The sequence below is a fragment of the Diadema antillarum genome, unplaced genomic scaffold (assembly GCF_040938485.1).
Source record: "Diadema antillarum isolate AM-2024a unplaced genomic scaffold, OU_Dant_1.0 seq00000437_RagTag, whole genome shotgun sequence".
In the NCBI taxonomy this organism is placed as follows: Eukaryota; Metazoa; Echinodermata; class Echinoidea; order Diadematoida; family Diadematidae; genus Diadema; species Diadema antillarum.
The window spans coordinates 1,229,939-1,251,332 of record NW_027271414.1 but is presented as its reverse complement, the minus strand read 5'-3'; the positions used below and the strand labels follow the sequence as shown (position 1 = coordinate 1,251,332).

The window sequence follows — 21,394 nt, the reverse complement described above, 5'->3', positions numbered from 1 at the left end:
TGATACATCCCAAAACAAACGCATTGTCTTAACTTACAAAAAAAAAATCCATGACAAAAATATTGAGCATTTCAATGGACAGGAGCAGGCAACCATAATTCTAAATCTCGCAGCGATGCGGCCATATCAAATTGTCTACACTGTACACGGCGGGCTCTTGCCTCCACAGGGGAAGGGCGTGGTGTTAGCAGACCTGCATTGAGCCCACGACGGGGTCACTTTGTGTCCCACAGAGGGTCATTTCGTACCACAGGTCAAGCTCACCCGTGCTCTTATATGGCAATTCATAGACAGTTGGTGTTAATGATCTGTCGCGCAGAGTGCATAATGGGCAACTGGCACAGTCTGTAGGTCATCAATGTGTTGACTGTCTGTGTTCTTTCTTTTATGGTGGTCGTAAATTGCAAATTAAAATGACTCAGAGCAAATCCTTTAGGCATTACGTAAAGCGTCGTTTATCGCTTGCAGAACGCTTTTCTCAAGCGTTGTCGGATTTTGATGGTCAGACATGCTATCCAAGGTGTCGTATGAAAGATGTCCAAATTCCTCACTTTCAAGCCATCTAGGCCTATTGGGGTGTAAGTAATATAAATTCCCCAAGATAATTAAATTATATCATATGTATAGAGTTTGACTGTGTCCCAGTCTAGCCAGTGCATTCTGTCAAATACGTCCAAAACAACAACAAGAACAACAACAGCAGCAGCAACAACAACAGCAATAGGAAAAGCACACAAATTAATCACTTTTTAGACTTCTATGGACAGAAAATTAAATTACCCAAGAGAAACTACATTATGTTCTTGTTGAATAGGTGTGGCATAAATATCAGTCGTTCAATTATCCATCACTAGATTCTGTGGGTTTGTTCACTAACAATCCCACGCCAGTCCGAGTCAACATGAGAAAGCAAATGTCGAATGTTCATTTTGTCAAATCGCAATGCTGACATTCGTTCCCGAGGATGGAGATTTACAAGAACGTGTGTCTTTTGGTGATAATTTTGTTTTCTTTCGCAGCAGGGAGATGGAAGGATCTCCACCTCTCTGATAGACTATCCTCCGTGTTGAACCCTGTTGATTCCAACTGCGCATTTTTACTCTCCACTCTCTGAAAACATCCTCCAACATTCCGGCCTGATAAACTTTTTACATTTTATCATGAGTCAAATTAAAAATCAAGTGATGTAGATGCCTGCCCGGTAGTGCATGCCCGCATTCTACTGTCATGCTGTAGTCGAATACATGCAGTCCTCTTTAAACTATACAGTCCCCACATGCACGCTTCACTGTCCGTAGTCGTTACAAGATGACCTGTGTATCGGCATATCACAAAGTTTCTAGAATCGATTCCACATGGTTTAGTCAGAAGTTCCTTGAATCGATCCCACATCGCTCAGTTCCCCCCCCCACAAGTTTCCTGAGGCGATTCCTCATCGCTTAGTCACAGTAGCTATGTAATGCATGCACCACATTAACGCATGCCTCGCCTCGGAGCATGCTCATAAACTTATTCACGTCTATTGCACCTAAGTTGATTTACAACGATTATCATCAATGTTGATAGAACTTTAGGTGAAACCATGCTACATTTGTGTAATCATGCCTTTTGATAACAGTGTTAAATACACCACACCGATGTACCAGTAATGTCAAGTAACTGACACTTATCTAAAACTAATATTTTTCTGTTGAATTACAAATTACAAAAATCATTTAATTCGTTCTCGTTTTTCCTGTTCCAAATAAAAAGAACAAGTGATCAAATTTAAATATGAAATGCATTTGTTTAAATCACTATCGGTTCATATCACCCTGTGACTTTAATAAAAGTAAACATATCGAATTTATCAATCACTTGCTGGGACAGTGGTTAATCAAAATCATAACGCAGCGGATTATGAACAATCATCCTAAACGCAAGAGATCTACAGTTATGCGAAGTAGTACATTCAACGTACCGGACAACATGATCACTGTGTCTGTATTGTCAGTGTTTGTTTTGTTTTTTCTATAATTGCTGAATTTGGAATTCTGTGAGATATGGTCAATAATGTCATCTTTGAATATGATAACATTTTTTGGACGTAATTCGCATAGAAATCAGCTTCTCTTTTCCTACACGTGCCTACATGTAAATTCTGTTCTATTTATGACGTCACAGGGAGTCCAGTGATGAGGAACGGCTTGTTTCCCGCCCACCTCAAGAGCCGTACCGCACCAGCCGACGCCTCACGCAGAAGCCGTTCTTCAGCCTTCCGCTCCGCCGCAAGACCGTCTACGACGGCGAGCCGGCGCGCATCAGCTGCAACGTCCAGGGCACGCCCAAACCGCGAGTGACGTGGACGAAGAATGGCGTTCCCATCTACGACGGCACGCACTACCTCATCACCTACCGCTGGGGTGTGGCCATGGTGGAGTTGATCAGGGCGTCGAAGGCGGACACTGGAACGTTCACCTGCACGGCCAAGAACAACGAGGGTGATGCCACAACGACCTGCGAACTGGTGGTCGAGGACAGTACGTATTCAGTCAATGAATATCCAGCTGTGGTTGTTACGTAAATACAAGAGAAAACTTCCAGAGGGGAAAAATCATGTGCAAGATTTGTTACAACAGTCTCCTGAACTAACTAATAGCGGGTAGTTGTATATTAGGCCCTATTACAAACGAAAAGTGGCCGTACTATTTTTTTATTCCTACATTCTTTGATGAATTTTCATGTACGATCTACAATATTACGTGACAAAAACAAAATGCATTATAAAACGCAACACACTCCTGACCTTTAAGCGACTTTGGTCATCGTGGAATTTTATTAGCTAACTTTGATTGATTGAAGATGCTTAGCAATTACACTGCAATCATGGATTCTCTGGGTCTAATTAATAATAATAGCTGTTTTTATATAGCGCATTTCACACTTGTTAAGTATCCCACCGGTATCATAATAATATTCATAGGTGTCTGTAAGTAATGTTGCCAATTTGCTCGTTCCGTGCTAGGGCTACCAGCGGATGAGAGCGAGGACTACATCCGGCCGTCGTTTGCCAAGCCTCTCCGACGCGTGCGCGCCAAGGAAGGGCGAAAGGTGCGCCTGGAGGTGCAAGTGATGGGATGGCCCGAGCCCAAAGTCACGTGGTAAGCCATCAGTCCTCTTATCCAGCTTGTTTTGTTCACAAAGACAGAGTCAACCCTCTTAAGACAGGTGGAAAGGTGTAGCGGGATGAAAAGAAGGAAGAATTGCCCTTATTCTTCTTCCTTCATAAAAAGATTAATATGACTATTGATATTTTGTAAAATATTGTCGACATCATTATTGTTATAATAATTGTCATTGTCATTATTATTATCATTATGTTACTAGAATTAGATGTAATAGTAGTATTAGTAGTAATAATTATAATAATAATGATAACAATTAATAATAACAATAATAATAATAATGATAATGATGATAATTATAATAATAATAACAAAAATAATAACAATAATGATTATAGTGGTGGTAGTAATAGTAATAGTAGTAGTAGTAGTAGTAGTACTAGTACCAGCAGCAGTAGTGGGAAACAAGAACCCAGCTTTAGTGCTTCAAAAATGTGAGTTAGAGTTAGCAACAACCAACGTAAAAATTTCAATTTCGATAATCAATGTTAAATATTGTTGAATATACAAAATGTGAACAATAGTTATAATAAAAGTGTTTCTATACAAAACCGTCTACAGTTACGGATAAGTGAGAAAAATAGTGATATCTCCTTATATTTTAGGTTTTATTGCAACATTTTGGTATGGTAGGATGTTTTGTGATATAACTGACCTACACATATGCACCAAACGTGATAGCTCGAACATTTTAAAATCACTGCTCCCAATGGTAAACTGTACCTTTAAGCTGTTGTATTGTTATCATCAATGCAGTTTTTATGATTTTCATTAACTTTGAAAATGCATCTTCCACTCAAACCCCAGGATGAAGGACAACGTCCGCATCAGCGATCTCACCGACCACACCTACGTGGAGAAGTTCCCCAACGGGCTTCAGACGCTGATCATCTACGGTGTGACACCTACGGACGCCGGGCGATATCAGGCCGTCGCTTCCTCACCAGCCGGCAAAGCTACGTGCTCGGCCGACGTGGAGGTGATCGAAGGTATGACATTTCAGAGGGTTCTCAACACTGTAGTTGATTAGCACACAGTTCACTCCCGTTCTAACGAAGTCCTCGGGACCAGTAGTTTTCTTTGGTTATATCGAAATTTCGTTATAACCGAACAAATAAACAATAACAAAGCACAGAACCGATAATGTTACGGCCTGAATTTTTATTTCGTTGTAACCGGAATTTCGTTATAACCGTTTTCGTTAAAACGGGAGTGTACTGTATTATTTCAGTCAACAGATTTTATTGTGCTGAGATAAAAGATCGGTGACTCACTGACAACTTAGCTTTCCAAATGTTTCTGTCACCTTCAGTAAGATTTCATGTCCAGAGAAGGCTTCATGAAATGCTAGTTGTTGTTATTGTTGTTAGTTTTCTTTTTGTCTGTATACCCGTATATCAAGATGCATCGAGGCTCTTAGTCAGTTTACTCAAACTTTTCCTTCCCACTTTATCATAGATAATTTTAGAATGGCACGTAGTTGATATTGTCTGCAGTACATGCATATTCTCAAATGTGAAGACTGAGTCTTACCATTCGTTTCTCGCCTTCTATTGTAGTTGAAGCCGACGTCGAGTCAGCAGGAGAAGGCGAAGGTGTTGGTCGTGGTCGTCGCAAGTCTCGCCGAGTGCCAAGACCACCGCGCCCGAGTCACATCGACACCACAGGTGAGGCGATTCGCTCTCACCACAGGCGATCTCGGCACGCTCGAGACCCATCTAGCCTGTCACCAACCACGTACAGCTACGAGTCTACACGCACGACCAGGAAGCACAGAGATCACTACACGCCCAAGACCGACGTTCTCGCACCCTCACGCACCCGCTCCTACAGCCCTTCATCACCATCTGGCACCTCACCATCTTCTCGGTACTCGCCCTCGCGTGGATACTCGCCCACGACGTACGGTTCGCCAAGTCGATACCAGGCTAGGCCGTCGTCGCCCGTGAAGAGCTATCGACCGTCATCACCTTCGTATTACGGCTCGTTGTCACCAAGCAGAGGCTATCGCCCGTCATCGCCGACGTACAGGCCTTCGTCGCCATCGACTTACAGGCCTTCGTCACCATCAGGGCCGTACCTCAGCTACGCAACAACGAAGCGACTTGCGAGTCGAGGAGGTGTTGGGGACACAGGGGTAGATTTCTATCAGGCAGGCTCCGATAGGCCACGACGGTACATGGATAAGTACGAATCGGTTCGCAAGACAGCTCGAGAATCCGGGTTCGTTGACACAACACGCACATCGGCAACGTACACTCGCTCGGGACGGCCATTACCAACACCAGCTTCATACAGCAGTCGATACTCAAGCACATCGATATCTCGAGATCGGTCATCTCTCGATCGTGATCGGTCATCTCTCGATCGTGATCGGTCATCTCTCGATCGCGATTGGTCGCCGCGTGACATCGAGCGACCAACACGTGACATCGAGCGACCATCACGCTACCAACCCGAACGGTACACGCCAGAGCCGTACAAGTACACGCCAGAGCCGTACAGGTACACGCCAGAGCCGTACAGGCCTGTGCGTGATCGCCCAGTGTCCGTTCCGACGAGGATACCACGTCGCGTCTATCGCAGCGAAGAGGACTACTACTCGCTACGCGATGACGTGCACGGCTACGAGGTCGAGGACCGATACTCTCGAGAATACGATCGCTACGATCTGGAAGACGAACCCGTCATTCGAACATACGCGCCGAGCGCCCCAGACGTTGAACCTACTGCGGCAGAAGAAGCTCCGGAGGAAATCACGCCCGACGAGCCCGAGCAGGTTGGACCGCCGACCTTCCTGAGGAAATTCCAGGACATGTCCATCAGGGATGGAGAGAGGGTCGTACTTGAGGTCGAAATATCAGGTCAGTATTCTGTCCCCCCCCCCCCCGGCACTTATATCAATATTTCATGCAGAGAATGTGTCCATATTCTAGTTTATATTCGGTTCTATAGTTTAACCCATTGTGTGCTTTGAGTGCTGATTGGCACATAAATCCCGTTGAATTGTACACACTGTCCAAAGTTCCTTTCACAGACAGGATTCAGACCTATTTGATATTTAATAAAAGGTGTTTTTATGCCGCTATCATTGTGTAATTGTACTCCAGCAAAGATAAATCCATTCTTGACTGTCACTTGCCTTATCCACTTATACAACTGGATCTTTCCATTTCATGTGTACACACCATTGATACATTTTACATTTTCATCCATAGACCGTAAACCACCACACACTCTTGAAATAGACTTGACGTGAATGAAATCATTGATTAACTAAAATAGACATACACCGGTTAACGAGAAAAAAGAATGTATTGTTTGTAAGCGATTGCACGCTAGTGAAACAAATGAAATTCGATAGAAAGAGTATGAATGGCCTGACTGCCTTGACATTGATATTAAAAGAGAATAAACTAACTAAACTGGAGTCAAAGCTGGTAAACCTCTCTTTTTTCTCTCTCTTATACTGTATCTATACCATAGGTGCTCGTCCGATGGACGTTGGCTGGTTACGTAATGGCCAGGACATCGTCGACTGCAAAGAATTCCGCTACGTCAGCCGCGGCAACATCTACCAGCTCGAAATCGCCGAGATCTTCCCCGAGGACAGCGGCAAGTACACCTGCGAAGCGCTGAACGATCTTGGTGAGGCGGAGTGCAGCGCCATGTTGACAGTCAATGGTAAGTTACGTAATACCATGTTCGTCTACTTCAGTCGTCCTACATCGTCTTTCTTGCCGTTCTTTTTTTCTGTCCCATTGTGTAAATCTAAGCATTACGTTTGTTGAAGCAGCGAATGTTTAATTGTTAGTACTTTATGGTTGGTACATAAAACCCAAATGATATAACGTGATGCGCCGCCACACACTACACATATTTCGGTCGCACGACTGACAGACTTCGGATGCGAAATAAATCACAATAGCCTCAGAATAGGCACGCTCGTTTATTTCAGATGCAAAGTCGCTTTAGTAGTGCGATCGAAAGTCGTATAGTGTGGGCTTTAAAATAAACCAATTTTCAGTTGCAATGGTCTACTATAACCCCTGTACCACAGACTTTTCAAAACATGGATTAATCTTCTAATTAGGAGAGCAGTTGAGAATTATCCAGTAGTTGTAATAGTGCTGCATGTATGGCTTTGTTATTTTGTTGAAAAAAATAGACATTAACCAATCCTACACATTTCGATAGACGCCTAGTTCATCCATGAATGTTTATAACATTTTTTTACTATGCGTAGAGTGACACCTACTCGCTTATATTTTGAATCAACAATTTCCTCTGTTATCAATAACTTTGTTCAGTTGACGTAGTGTCATATTCTTGTATGAAAAAGGAATGCGAAGTAAAATCAATTTAACCAAATAGTTTTCATGGAGACCCGGTCCTATCAAGGTTTCCATACATGCCATATACCTCAGTCACAAGTCAGTTTCAAGAGAAGATCTGAAATCACCGTCATCTGCACATGCTCAGATTGTAATAGGGAACTGACTTTAAACCAAGTTGTCAATAACTCAAAACTTTGATGGTGCTTGGTGCATGCATGTCATCAAGTGACGAAATGCAACTGATTGACAAATTGTCCTATACATCGACGTAAATAAGCACTAAATTGAAGTATTTTTTTTAGTAGTAGTAGTAGCCATTATAAAAGAAATCATGAGCGTACATACTCGAGCAGTACGCCCATGGACGCCCATGATTTCTTTTATCATGGCTACAAAAAAAAAACCCTGATCAATTCAGCGCTCTTTACGTCGATATAGTGCAATTTGTCAATCAGTTGCAATGAAAATATCTCGACGGAATTAGAATTTCATGAAAGTGACGCCTTATCGTGATCATCTTATCGCGATCATATCCGCAGAGGAGCCGAGTGTCAGCATCAGCATCTCTCAGAGCATGGACGTCAGCTTCAGCACCGACATCCCTTGCACCGCCACCATCGACGAGGACCACATCCCGCCCGAGTTCTTCGAGGAGCCCCAGTCGATGATGGTTGAGGAGGGCGCCCCAGCCCGCTTCACGTGCGATGTCGACGGTGACCCTGTACCTTCCGGTAAGTTGACCTGAGCCGTGACCGCTGCTTTAATGCACTATTATTATAATAATACAACGTACTCCCGATATAACGAAGACGGCTGTAATGAAAGGTCGTAACAACGAAAGTAATCATTTAGGTCTCTCAGTTATTATCTGTAATATTTACACACAGTGTTTGTTCTGCGAAAATGAAATGTGGATATTATACCGAAATAAAGCTGCCGATCCCGAAGACTTCGTTATGACGGCAGTTGAATGTATCATTATCGACAGACCGGTGTTTGACGTGAGTGCGATGAGCCATGTTATTAGTGATGACTCATTGCAGAGTTTGCAAAATATGACACCAAGGAATCAACTGATTTTAATTCAAATTATACAGAATTAATCCATTCCTTACGGGAACCTGGTGGCCCGTGGATTATGTCTATGGGGATTTCAAAATTCAGCAGGGTACTTGGTACTTGGTACTTGGTTGAGGTCCTCCTGAATACTCCTACTGGAGTTTTGACTGGAGGTGCCGGAGGGTGGACATTTAAACAATTATTCCATTTAATAACATCTCCTTAAATTTAGCAGAATCCGTTTGTGTGATTACGGAAGAAGGAAGTTCATTCCATGCTTTAATTGTGCGGGGAAAAAATGAGTTTCTGTGGACTTCCAGTCTGGAGGATGGTACTTCAAACTGATGAGAATGTCCGCGTCTACTTGTAATAAGCTTGGGTTTAGTGTGTGATAAATAATCAATATCCAATCTATTATTCAACATTTTGTGAAAACAAGTCAGGCGATGTGCTTCTCGTCTTGTTTGGAGTGACTTCCATCCAAGGGAGTTCAGGAGTTGAGTGACGCTAGATTCCTTGCTGTAGGTGTTGGTGACAAAACGTGCAGCTTGTCTCTGGATTCTCTCGATGGATGAAATATTTTTGTCAGTGTAAGGATCCCATGCGGCGACAGCGTATTCCAAGTGTGGTCTTACTAAGGTAGAATATAGTTTTTGCTTGACAGTGGATGAACAATGATGAAAATTACGCCGGAGGAAGTTCAATACACTCGCAGCTTTAGAGGTTGAGTAGTGAGTATGGCAATAGTGAGCAGGGAAGAGGTTAAGAAACTTGCCGTGTTACATAGTGCTGTAGTTATATTTCCACCGGTACTTTCACCCTTGACTACAGTTCAATGACTGTATGGAAAACAATCATATGGTACTAGTAAAAGATTTCGAAGCATCATTGATGCTCAGAAGCATTTGAAGTTAATTCCCTGCACCTGTCGATCGCAGTTGGAACTGCTGACATTAATATGATGACCCTGTATTGCGAACATTTTTCTCGCAATTGCGACGAAAATCTTACGCTCGACGAAGTCATAACTAAAATATGCTACTAGGATGTAACGTTTGAACAAAACTTTTCACACTGGATGTTTCGATGACGTGTCTTAATTACCGCCGTTTTACACGATGTCGTTTCTCTTATCAGTGACGTGGTCGAAGGATGGCCGCCCGTTCACCGACGGCGGTCGCTTCTCCATCCGCAGCGACAAGTTCACGCACACCTTCGAGATCATTGCGACCCTCTCCACGGACGCCGGCACCTACGCCTGCATGGCGCGAAACTCCGAGGGCGAGGTCGTGTGCGAGTTCACGCTCGACGTCTTGCCCGGCGCCGGTGATGGCAAGGGCATCACCGCATCTGACGTCAGGTGAGGATGGAAGCCCTGGTCATCGATTTCCCCCCGATATGAAGTCGAACCCACTTGTCATATGAGTTATGATAACCATCTTTTGCTTTGCCAATTAGTAACTATTGGCCATGAGATTGATGTAATCCAGATTTGCCATCGTATCCCATCGTCACGTAGTATCGGCAAGTCAGTATTCCTTCACTTGCATCTATGCGTACCTGAATGATATCAGGCATGTATAGAAATATAATGTAGTTCTCTCATATCGGATGCTCTTACATTGATTCAAATTCCTTTCATCATCGCCAGTGATGTTTGAAAGGGGACATTCTCGATCTCTTCAGTTAATATTGTTCTGAAAGTCACTGCACTTACGTAATTTTTAGCAGTATCACAAGCACTTGTTCATAAGTTTGTAGATGTACACCACCTAACAGCCTAACGTCACGATTAGCCTCCAACCCAATTATCTATCTATCTATCTATCTATCTATCTATCTATCTATCTATCTATCTATATCTCTCTGTCTGTCTGTCTGTCTGTCTGTCTGTCTGTCTATATCTATCAATCAATCAATCTATCTATCTATCTATATATCTATTTATCTATCTATCTATTGATATGTCTGTCTATCTTTCTGTCTATATTCTATCTTTCTATTTCCTTATCGATACATTTATCTATTCATCTATCATTCTATCTATTTATCTATCTGTATATTGTTCTGTCTAATAATATCATTATTGACCAAAGAGGTGGAGAGATAACATTACCAATAGAAGAGATATAGAATATTATACAAATATTGCATGCTTTATTATGCACTGTGATCAGTGACGATAATATATTGTATATTATTATACCTATCAAAGTAGTAAATCTCCACTGCATATATCTTCCTTTCGTCACTTCTTGCACAGTAGTGCCGCACGGGAGTCTAGCAAACCCGCCGACACACCGGCAGAAGATGCCGCCAAGCCTTCGGCTTCAGACGCACCTCAGGGCTCCGCTGGTTCAGCACCTGTCGACGGGTTAGTTCACTTGTACAGATGGAGGCAGTAACTCCGCAAAACCCAACTTCTCACCTCTAACCAAATTAGATCATACTTACACCAAAGCTCTTAGCCTAATGGAAGAAAAATTAAGTTCCTTCATTAGAAACAGCTTAGATTTGTAATCAGCACTTCTGTGGGATTATAGTGGTGGCACAGTTGATGAATATTAATCTGTTCATATCAAATTCAAGATTACAGTCTCCTTGTACTATTCGCCAATTACAATGATGTAGATAACATCAGCTCAGGTTAGTTGGTTGTACTATGACACCGCCCTCGTGTGCGAGTGAATGGCTGTGTATACAGATATGTGTTTATGTGAATGTTTGAATGTTAGTACTCGTTGAGGCCATATAATATATTATACCTTTGACCATATGTATCTAAACTAAATGGTATAATAAATGGTTTAAAGAAATGAATGAACTGAATTTGTTCTCCCTGCTTGCATTTAGTTCTCATTTCTTCACACAGACCTTTTTACCCAATAATCGAATGTGTCGTAGTTCAACAGCCATTATTATGACAAACGGAAGACGCCAGTATAAAAAGATGACCCCAATCTAATTCGCTGCGTCCGTTTTCTCTTTCTCTGTTCCTCCGACAATTCATCGCACTACCTTCCAGTGGTGAGTCCACGACGGCCCGGTCAGAATCCGACACCGACTCGCAGGAAGGCAGCGTGCCAAAGTTTGTCACTAGTCTCACCGACCAGGTTTGTAGAGAGAACGTTCGTATCAAAGTTGATTCGGATTGCCAGTATTTTGTTTGTTAATTCAGTTGAATGTGGACGTCCATCGTTTTTGATGAAAAGTCATCAACTCCGACGATGAGAAGAAAGTCGATTGATACGACTGCAAATTTTATAGGACTACAGTTATCTGTTGTGGTGTTACAACTAAATTATGAATTTTTGCATCGGGCTTTTAATACAAGAGGGGCCCACACTCTACAAGCTCTGTCTTTTTAGTGGGTCCCTCCGTTTTTTTCACACAGTGCATATATTGAAAACTATTTCACTTTCGTTATCTTAGCAACTATTGCAATGTATCGCTACTGTTAGTTTTTTTCCTATTGTTATTGTCTTCTCTGTACAATTGTATGCACTGTTTTTGTCACTTAAGAAAGTGAGATTTATGTTTGTATATCGTGGAAAATAACGAATACATATGAACTTGAATTTGAACTTGAACTATGAATGAAAATATACTGAGGTTTTGAATTGTCTTCAGTTTGTCTGCCTCTAACAAATGAAATTTGTAAGATCGCAACTGCTGATCTGTAATTTAACAAACATGTCGGAAAAAGGAACCATTTGAATTTAAACCAGTTAAATTACAGATCAGCAGTTGCCATCTTAAAGATTTCATTTGTTAGAGGGAGACAAATTGAAGAAAATTCAAACCTAAACCTTCATCCCTTTACTTGATATTCTCTTGCAATGAATATATACTGCTCAGAAAGTATTCCAGCACTCGGTTAGATGTAAGCAGTGTGTGCGGCCCGAAAGTGGCTTAGTTTTTCTTCTTAATGCTTGTGCTACTAGTGGATGAGAATAAGGGAATAAATCATTTCTATTTTACTCTATCGATGCATTGTTTTGTCAGTATCAAGGGGTTGTTAGGTAGGCTTACAGAAAGAGAAGGAGTTGTGAATCACAAACTGTGGTCATATCGTAAATTTGTATACTGTACATTACAATGGAACTACATAGTGTACTCTCTTGAACCCTGATATGTAGCCCGTGTTCTAGTAACTGGACATTTCGAAAATAAATGCGATATTGATTCAAAAGCGCTTGACCAAGATGGACATAGATCCGAATTACTTGTACCAGCCAGCTTTGAGTATTCGTTTACACCAAGAATGTTATGTAATATTTTCTAAAATGCTTGTTCCACTCTTTGCTCTCCTGATAGCGAGCATCCGAAGAGGACAAGGTTGTCTTGGAGTGCCAGGTAGAGGGCGTCCCAATGCCCACGGTCCAGTGGTTCGTCCACGAGGCCCCCATCGAGTCCGACAAGTTCGTCTTCGCTTCCATGGACGAGAATGGCGTGTGCCGCCTGACCATCTCCGAGGCGTTCACTGAGGACTCCGGTGTGTACCGTTGCCAGGCAACCAACGCAGCAGGAACCGTGTCAACATCCGGCAAATTGGAGATCATAGGTAAGGATACATTGCTTTCAAAACAAATCCACTATAAACAAAATGAGTCTGTTTTTATTCTGCCTGTCGCTTCAGCTCTAGAGTATCTATCTATCTATCTATCTATCTTATCTATCTTTCTCTCTGTCTATCTATGTAATAAATATCTATCTATCTGTCTGTCTGTCTATCTATCTATCTATCTGTCTATCTATCTATCTATCTATCTGTATATCTATCTATCTATTTATCTATCTATCTATATATCTGTATATCTATCTATCTATCTATCTATCTGTATATCTATCTATCTATTTATCTATCTATCTATCTATCTATCTTATCTATCTTTCTCTCTGTCTATCTATGTAATAAATATCTATCTATCTGTCTGTCTGTCTATCTATCTATCTATCTGTCTATCTATCTATCTATCTATCTATCTATCTGTATATCTATCTATCTATTTATCTATCTATCTATATATCTGTATATCTATCTATCTATCTATCTATCAATCTGTATATCTATCTATTTATCTATCTATCTATCTATCTGTATATCTATCTATCTATCTATCTATCTATCTGTATATTTATCTATCTATTCATCTGATTATGTAATATTTCTATCTATCTCTCTGTACATCTATCTATCTATCTATCTCATGTCTACGGCAAATACTTAGTCGAGTTTTCTACCTATAGTTATGTCTCTGATTTATACCTAGCTGTTCAAAACTCTCGCTCTGTGGGTGTGTTGCTACAAGTGCAGCACTGCAACCTTCCTTTTCCCCGTCTTTTACTAAAACGGCCATCAAAAAAAAAAACATTATTTTGTAACGTACTTACATTTTTATGATATTGGCCATCATTTGATGGCTCTTTAATCTCCCTATTGTTCCTGAGATGAATGACGAACTTTTCAGCATGAACACGCATGCAATTTGAGTGTCACCTACGTCTGTATTGTAAATATACCAAACTGCAAAACACGTACGAATTTGCAATCGGTTTCATTTATAGGCGCAATCCTGTATAGTTCAATTGGGCAACTGTCTGTCACACAGTGTTCTTGTAGCATGTTTGTACGTGCGTGTTTATGTGTGTGCCTGTACGTGTTGGTCTTTGTTTTGTTTTATTTTGTTGATATTGTTTTAGTACAAAGAAACAGTACAGAATAATGAGCTTTCAATTTTACTTACCGTTTCAGCCAAGCAAGCTACCCCCAGCGCACCGGCGGGTAAACCGGCAGTGGAGATGTCATCCAAGTCTTCCTTCAAGATCTCGTGGACAGCGCCATCTCAGGAAGGGGGAAGTCCTATTTCCAACTACAAGGTGCACCATAAAAAAAAAACACACACACACACATAGATAAACAAATCTAAAAGCGATTGGTTTCATTGAGTTGCCGAGGATGCATATAATGCATTTCAGTGCAATCCTAGTGTTGCTCCTTGTATGCCAGCACTCATAAATCAAAATTCTGTCCACTTTGACATCAACATCAGCATTGCAATGAATATTCATAAGGCCAAACAAGAGAAATCTCAACCAGTCATGCCAATATGCTTGATTTTATAACATTATATAATGCATCAACTCACCAGTTCGCATTTTTGTAAAGTAATTCTATCAGAGTGAGTTTCATGACGATGCATTTTCTTTTAAATCTGTAGAATTTATGTATCTTTACGTATTGAATGAAGTGGCCGCGTAATGGCCGAAAAATACCGGCAATACCACTGGTTTCAAATTCAAACGTTTCATTCTTGTTTTAGTTTTCCGAGATGACATATCTCACTGAAGTCAATGTTTTAGTATGGAATGATTTAGGTTGAATGAATTTGGTACTGATCATAACCATACACCTCTTTTCTTTCAGAACTGAGATGATTATGTGGTTCATCATTTTCATTCTTAGTCTTTGTCTCAGACTTTGGAATGCGTCTGCGAGTAAAGCATTGTTCATTCATTTTTAACATTATTATTATTTTGTTAGCACTGATTTGGAATCAAGTCAATTTTGCATTCGTTTTATTGCATCGGCGTTTTCATCACATTGAGTGTTATAGCACAATTATGTTCTTGATATGTTACCCAAATTTATTTTGCCATGCCCTGTGGACAGATACTGATTCATCAACATTGATTAATTCGATATCTAATCAAACAATATTGAACCAGTATTCATGATATTTATCGTTGTTTGTGATGTCGATATTGTGTTTGATTTAATCAAAATCTTATTCCATCAAGTCCACCTTATATAAAAATCTAATTTGTATCTAACAATAAATCCCTTTAGATGTCACTCTTTCCATTTAGACTGAATTGATGATGCAAAGGTCTTTTTGTGTTGAGAATGATTAAACGAAGATTGCCTATTCTTTTTATGCCTCCGCCACGAAGTGGTGCCGGAGGCATTATGTTTTCGGGTTGTCCGTCCTCCCGTCCGTCCGTCCTTCCGTCCGTCCGTAATGAATTTTGTTGACGGCGTAACTAAAAAACCTTTTGAGGTATCCTAATGAAATTTGGCATGTATGTGTATTAGGGGGTGAAGTTGTGTCTGTTAACTTTTGGGTGCACATGCTCGAGGTCAAAGGTCAAAAGGTCAAGGTCAAATGCTTAAAAATTACACTATTTTCCCCATATCTATACAATGCCTGAAGATATTTTCTTGCAACTTAGTGTATACATGTATTACTCAATTAGGATTCTCTGGCGAAAGTTTAGGGGTCATGAGGTCAAAGGTCGAAAGGTCAAGTAAAAATGTTAAAATTTCATTTTTTTCTCCGTACCTTGGAAATTGTTCAAGGTATCTTCATGGAACATAGTATATATGCATGTACTGACTGACAGTAATTATCTAGGGAATCTGGGGTTCATGGGGTCAAAGGTCAGGGGTCAAAGGTCAAGGGCAGCACTTCAAAATTTTACTATTTCCCTCATATCTATGCAATGCCAGCAGGATTTCTTTTCTTTTTTAACTTGGTGTATACATGTACAACCCGATAGAGATTCTCTGGGAAGTTTTTTTTTCCCAAAAAAGGTCAAAGGTCAAAAGGTCAAAGATCAAGTCAAAGTGCTGAACTTACTTCTTCCTCCATATCTCGGAAGTGGCTCAAGTTATCTTGAAACTTAGTACATATTTATGCATGTTCTGCCTGACAGTGATTCTCCTATGAATTTTAGGGTCAGAGGCGAGATGAAAATGGTAACAATTTACTATTCAATACAGAAATTACACTTTTTCTCCATACCTTGAAAATTACTCAATGCATAAACTTATGAAAGGGTCAAAGTCAAGTAAAAGTCCTTAAATCCCCAAATACATGCTCTCCTATTCATCTAATTAAACCTAGGTCAAGGAAGGTGAACATTCAACATATTTGTGACAAACATGTCATTTTAATATTTTGCCAATTTTGCGAAAATGTAATCGCACATTGTCCACATGTACTATAGACCTATTAAGAGAATCATGCATTATGGCGGAGGCATACCAGTCGCCATAGCGACATTTCTAGTTCCAATATGTGGGACTATTTCTTTTTACATTTTAATGATTGCGTATGGAAGTGTGTTAGCATGATCTCTTAATCATCCCATTCCATCCCGTCTCATCGAATCCATTTCGACGTCAGATCGAGGGTCGCAAATCGTCGGAATCGACCTGGAGCGAAGTAGGTGTCGTGGCCGCGAAGTCGACATCGTACGAAGCCACCGGCGTTGCTTCTGAGACCGAGTACGTGTACCGCGTCTCGGCTCAGAACGAGGCCGGCTGGGGCCCGCCCGGTGACGCGTCAGACCCCGCTGTGATAAAGGAAGAGAAAGGTAGAGGACGGGACCGAACGCGTCGCCTCCGCACCAACTTTGCACATCTCTGTAGATAGAATAACAGCGCCATCTTATAAAGCAGCTTTCACAAGCTTCTAACATGCACTCGCTTAGCCTAGTATAATAGATACACCTGCTTATCATTATGTAGATATACCGCAGTGTCATTTCACGCACGAGTCGAGAGAGGGCGTGAGTTATCTCCCTCTTTCATGACCATGACGACGGGTGTAAACGGCAAACTGTCTGGACCGGCAGGATCAGATTGGCAAAGAAGAAGAGACTAACTTCGGACGTGCTTGAACATTTTACATGCTTCCGTAGTTGGTTTTTAAATGATTTTTTTTTTCAATCTAACCAACACAACTAGATAAGTTGAACACCGAGAGTCAAAGAAAATTAAGAGCTAAATTAAGTAGATGGAAGTTTCTGTAAAAGGATGAAAAGTTCTACATCATATGATTAGAAGATACAAAATTTGGCTGTGAGCAGTACTCTCGAAGAAGCAATACTCACATATGTTTGTACAAAATGCTTTTGTAGCTTAGAGCGACACCAGCGACACTATTAGAGGGCATTAAACAATGCTGCATGTTTGATTTTTAGCTGGTTGTGGCATATACACCCTATTAACAGAGTCCTGCACCTATCACACATGTTTACCAATCAATCCTCCTTTTGTTTCATTTCTTCACGCCTGATTCTCACACCCTAACACGAAAAGTTTATTTTCTTGTCACTTCTGGTTTTCACCACTCTTTCATTTTCCTTCTGTTCGTTATCTGATACCATTTCTGCTACATTTGGCAAATACCGGCCGAATCGCACAAAGTGCCCCAGCGGCATATTGTCATGATTGTATTGAAATGACTTAAACCCCGTTTCTTTTTCAATCAACCTATTCACATCTTATCAAAACTTCATTTCATGCTTTCCACTTTGCATTTTTGATTGCTGTTGTTGCTATTGAACTGTTTTATCTTTTATGGTTTCTGCTTTTCATTCATCCTGTCTCAAATCTTTTCTAGAAATCAATATATAAGTACACTTTTGTAAACCGGCATTAAACCGCATTGCAGTTGTCTTTTATGTTTTGATATCATGTAACACATAATGAGCCAAAACTTGGTATTTTTCGGCAATGGCCTTCGTTTGTTTTCACAGAGAAAGCCCCAAAGCCATTGCACGTGAAAGAACATTACCCCCTTTTTCATTCTGTAAGAACATTGCATGGTGATATCTGTATGGCCACTTTGGTTTCGCTACAACAGCCAGCAAAACAATGCTGATCAGAAATTAGGCGTGTTCTGTGTGGTGTTCGAAGAATGTAGCATCAACTGGCAAAATTAGGCTCTTTTTTTTTTATAAACCCCTTTTCTGAGTCATAAACGTTCTTTGTCTTAATTGTTCATCCCTTTGTCAGGCTTTGTATGCACAAGCCATGTTTTCAAATACTTGCTAATTACTAATTTTCACCCGTTTTTTTCTTCTGTACAAATTGTAGAGTCAGCGTCAAAGCCGCCCTCTAACGTCGGCAAATCGTCAGTTCTGAAAGACAGTCCATTTGGGAACAAGGGACCGGGTGGAAAGGGTCCCGCTCCCAAACCGACCGCACCGCCACCGAAGCGTGGAGGAGGACTCATGGACCGCATGGCTAAATTCTCGAAGTAGCGTGTAGACAGGAAGTGATAGTGTTAATACTAACATCTTTTAGAGTAGAACATTTCACCAAGGACGAAAAATAACTGAAAAAAAATATTGAAAAAAAAAATAAAGAAGCCTTTGGTCGATGTTTTTGGATGATTTTGCATGGATAAGATTCAAGGTTGAGGCCATGCTCTTTATTGATTTTCCCCATTCTTTCTTGATATGTATATAATACAAATCGTCTTTGGAATGTTCTTTATACGACCTGCTACGTGCGAGATAGCTTGCTTTACTTTCAGAAAACCAGGCCTTGCCTAAGGTGCTTGGAGCCAGAAAATGGTCACTGGACGAGCGACCCTTTCCTGGTTACACACCGGAATGGCGCTGTTCAGCCAATGAAGGAAGATAACCATCAGATGATGTGAGTCACGTGTTTCTTTCACGTGACGTCGAATCCTTATACGGTCACATGCCCTAGTGGCAGTAATATGTGAAATACATATGTGATGTAATAGCATGAGACTGTGACATCATAGGATTACGTAACTATGCAAAACTTCACTCAAGAAGTATACCAAGCGAAACCAACTATGCAAAAAAAAAGGAAAGAATGCAAAATATTTCAAGAAATGACGGCGGAAGTAAACGGCTTGTGAATAAAATCATCTTGGACGTTGTGAATTTGCTTGTTAGAACGCATTGACGTTAACCGACTTAGATGTACATATTCCAGGAAGAGATTTCGTACAGTCGGTCTGAGTAATCTTTTTATAGAGCGAGCACGCTTTCGACAAGAATAAATTTTATCGTCAATTTGTAGAATAAATGATCTTTTTTTTTTCTGAGATTATCACGTGTTAATAAACGTGGCACACTCAATTGTCAATTCGTATCACAAATCACTTTGATGCACTGCGAAGTGCGCATGTAAACATTACGTTACTATTCGAGGACACGCCTTCCAAAGTTGTACAGACCGTAACAGCCGAATTGATATGCGACACATTCGTCGCTAGAGGGCTGATGCGATCTTCCTAAAGAACCATCGCGTCGTGTTACCATGGCAGCATGATTACTCCACTGCTCGGTTTGAAGCGACGAGTTTGTACATAACATCTCTATTATGTCACTTTTAGAGATCGGAGGAGGTTGGTTCTTATTTCATCTTTTTAATCATTCTGTGTAATTCATCTGATCTGTCATTACATTTGGATGGAAATGAGATAAACAATGACCGACGCACTCCCAAGTTGGAGAAATCTTTTACCTTGTCATAAACACATGTTTGGGTCAGAGAAACCGTCAAGGACTACAATCATGGAAATACGAAGGAAAAAAACCCGCTGGTTTCTCCTTCAAGTTCATGAATGACGTAGAACGGGGTGGCAGCTTTAAAAGTGGTGCGAGTTAGGGATATTTCAACATGTGATGTGTTTGACTAAAATCACTTTAAAGGAATTCTTTTAGAACGGAATGGCTGTGGTGGACATTTTCGTTCTCATACTGTGGTGGTATTTTCCTTACGAGTGGTTTTCCATCAAACCGGATTCGATCTTCAAATTCGAGTAATTGTGGTGGTTACGAGACATTTGAAGTCCAGTTTCCTATCTCGCATCATTTACATGCAGCCTTTCGTCCTCGTTGAAAACTTGGACAAGGAATTTAACGAAGACTTTATGTGAAAGGTAAATCGAAACTTGAATAAGGTGTTGGTGAGACAATAATGGAACTGCTTGTAGTGCTAATTGTAGACGGACTTTTTTTTTAAGTTGCTAAGATTTTTTTTTTCGCGTAGTGTGTCTAGCCAGCCAAACGTACCTTCGTGTTTTATATAAGTGTAGATTTTGTGTTGTAAATTCTGTTTATACTCTACGCGTAGTTTGTTCTCGTGCATTGTGCGATATCCCAGAATAGGCTCGTGTGAATTCTTCACAAAGATTCACTTCTTTTTTTCTTGGCCTTTGCTTAAATATGATATTTGTGTAGTACTTGTGCAGTGAGGTTTTATAGGATTAAACTCTTTATCTGCACTGAATGTTCGAAATAGCTTTTGTTTATCTTGTTTCCCAAGAAGTATAAAAACGAAACCCGTCGAAGCTGTAGCAGTAATTCATTGCGTAGAATTGTGTCCTGTGTTGTAATTATTCGATAACTTCATTTGCGTTATCTATTGTATTTATTGGTTGTATATCAAGTGCCAAAAATGCATCTATGATAAATTCTGGAAGATTTATGAGCAAGAAATGATAGATAATAAATACTATGATTCGATATTTGGCATACAAATGTATTTATTTATACACGTAACATGAAAAATCTATATTTGGGAATCTATTCAGAGCAACAAATGATTTATGCACGAAGCAGAAGATTTGTAACGTAACAAACATCTCAATATTTGGCACACCCGGTTGTTGTTGTTTTTTTTTTCGTCAAACTGCTCCTTGCTCGTCATACATCCCTGTGTTGAAGAGGAAAAGTCTGCAATCCTAAAATTTGTCGAATAAATGTGCAATTGTATCTCTTCATGAAGCCTTTGGAGTGACATGTGTGGTTAAACAGAATAGACATATATATATATATATATATATATATTTATATATATATATATATATTTTTTGTATTATGGTTTATATCTATGATATATTATATATCATATACCATATATCATATATTATATAGTATATAGTATATATTACATAGTATATATTATATATTATAAATTATAAGTTATATATTATATAGTATATATTATATATTATATATTATATATTATATATTATATATTATATATTATATATTATA

The 21,394-nt window shown here is 40.2% G+C and overlaps 1 protein-coding gene across 1 annotated transcript in view; it reads left to right on the top strand.

Moving 5' to 3' along the window:
* LOC139732580 (titin-like) overlaps positions 1-21,108 on the top strand; it is a 207,988-nt gene extending 186,880 nt beyond the window's left edge. The window contains exons 123-135 of the mRNA XM_071643433.1: positions 2,164-2,519; positions 3,005-3,140; positions 3,972-4,153; positions 4,724-6,028; positions 6,651-6,848; positions 8,041-8,232; positions 9,698-9,920; positions 10,824-10,934; positions 11,586-11,673; positions 12,878-13,124; positions 14,316-14,440; positions 16,750-16,939; positions 18,447-21,108. Coding sequence (XP_071499534.1) covers positions 2,164-2,519; positions 3,005-3,140; positions 3,972-4,153; positions 4,724-6,028; positions 6,651-6,848; positions 8,041-8,232; positions 9,698-9,920; positions 10,824-10,934; positions 11,586-11,673; positions 12,878-13,124; positions 14,316-14,440; positions 16,750-16,939; positions 18,447-18,613 — 3,520 coding nt within the window. The 3' untranslated portion in view covers positions 18,614-21,108. The remainder of the gene's footprint in view (positions 1-2,163; positions 2,520-3,004; positions 3,141-3,971; positions 4,154-4,723; positions 6,029-6,650; positions 6,849-8,040; positions 8,233-9,697; positions 9,921-10,823; positions 10,935-11,585; positions 11,674-12,877; positions 13,125-14,315; positions 14,441-16,749; positions 16,940-18,446) is intronic.
* Positions 21,109-21,394: the final 286 nt, after the last annotated feature.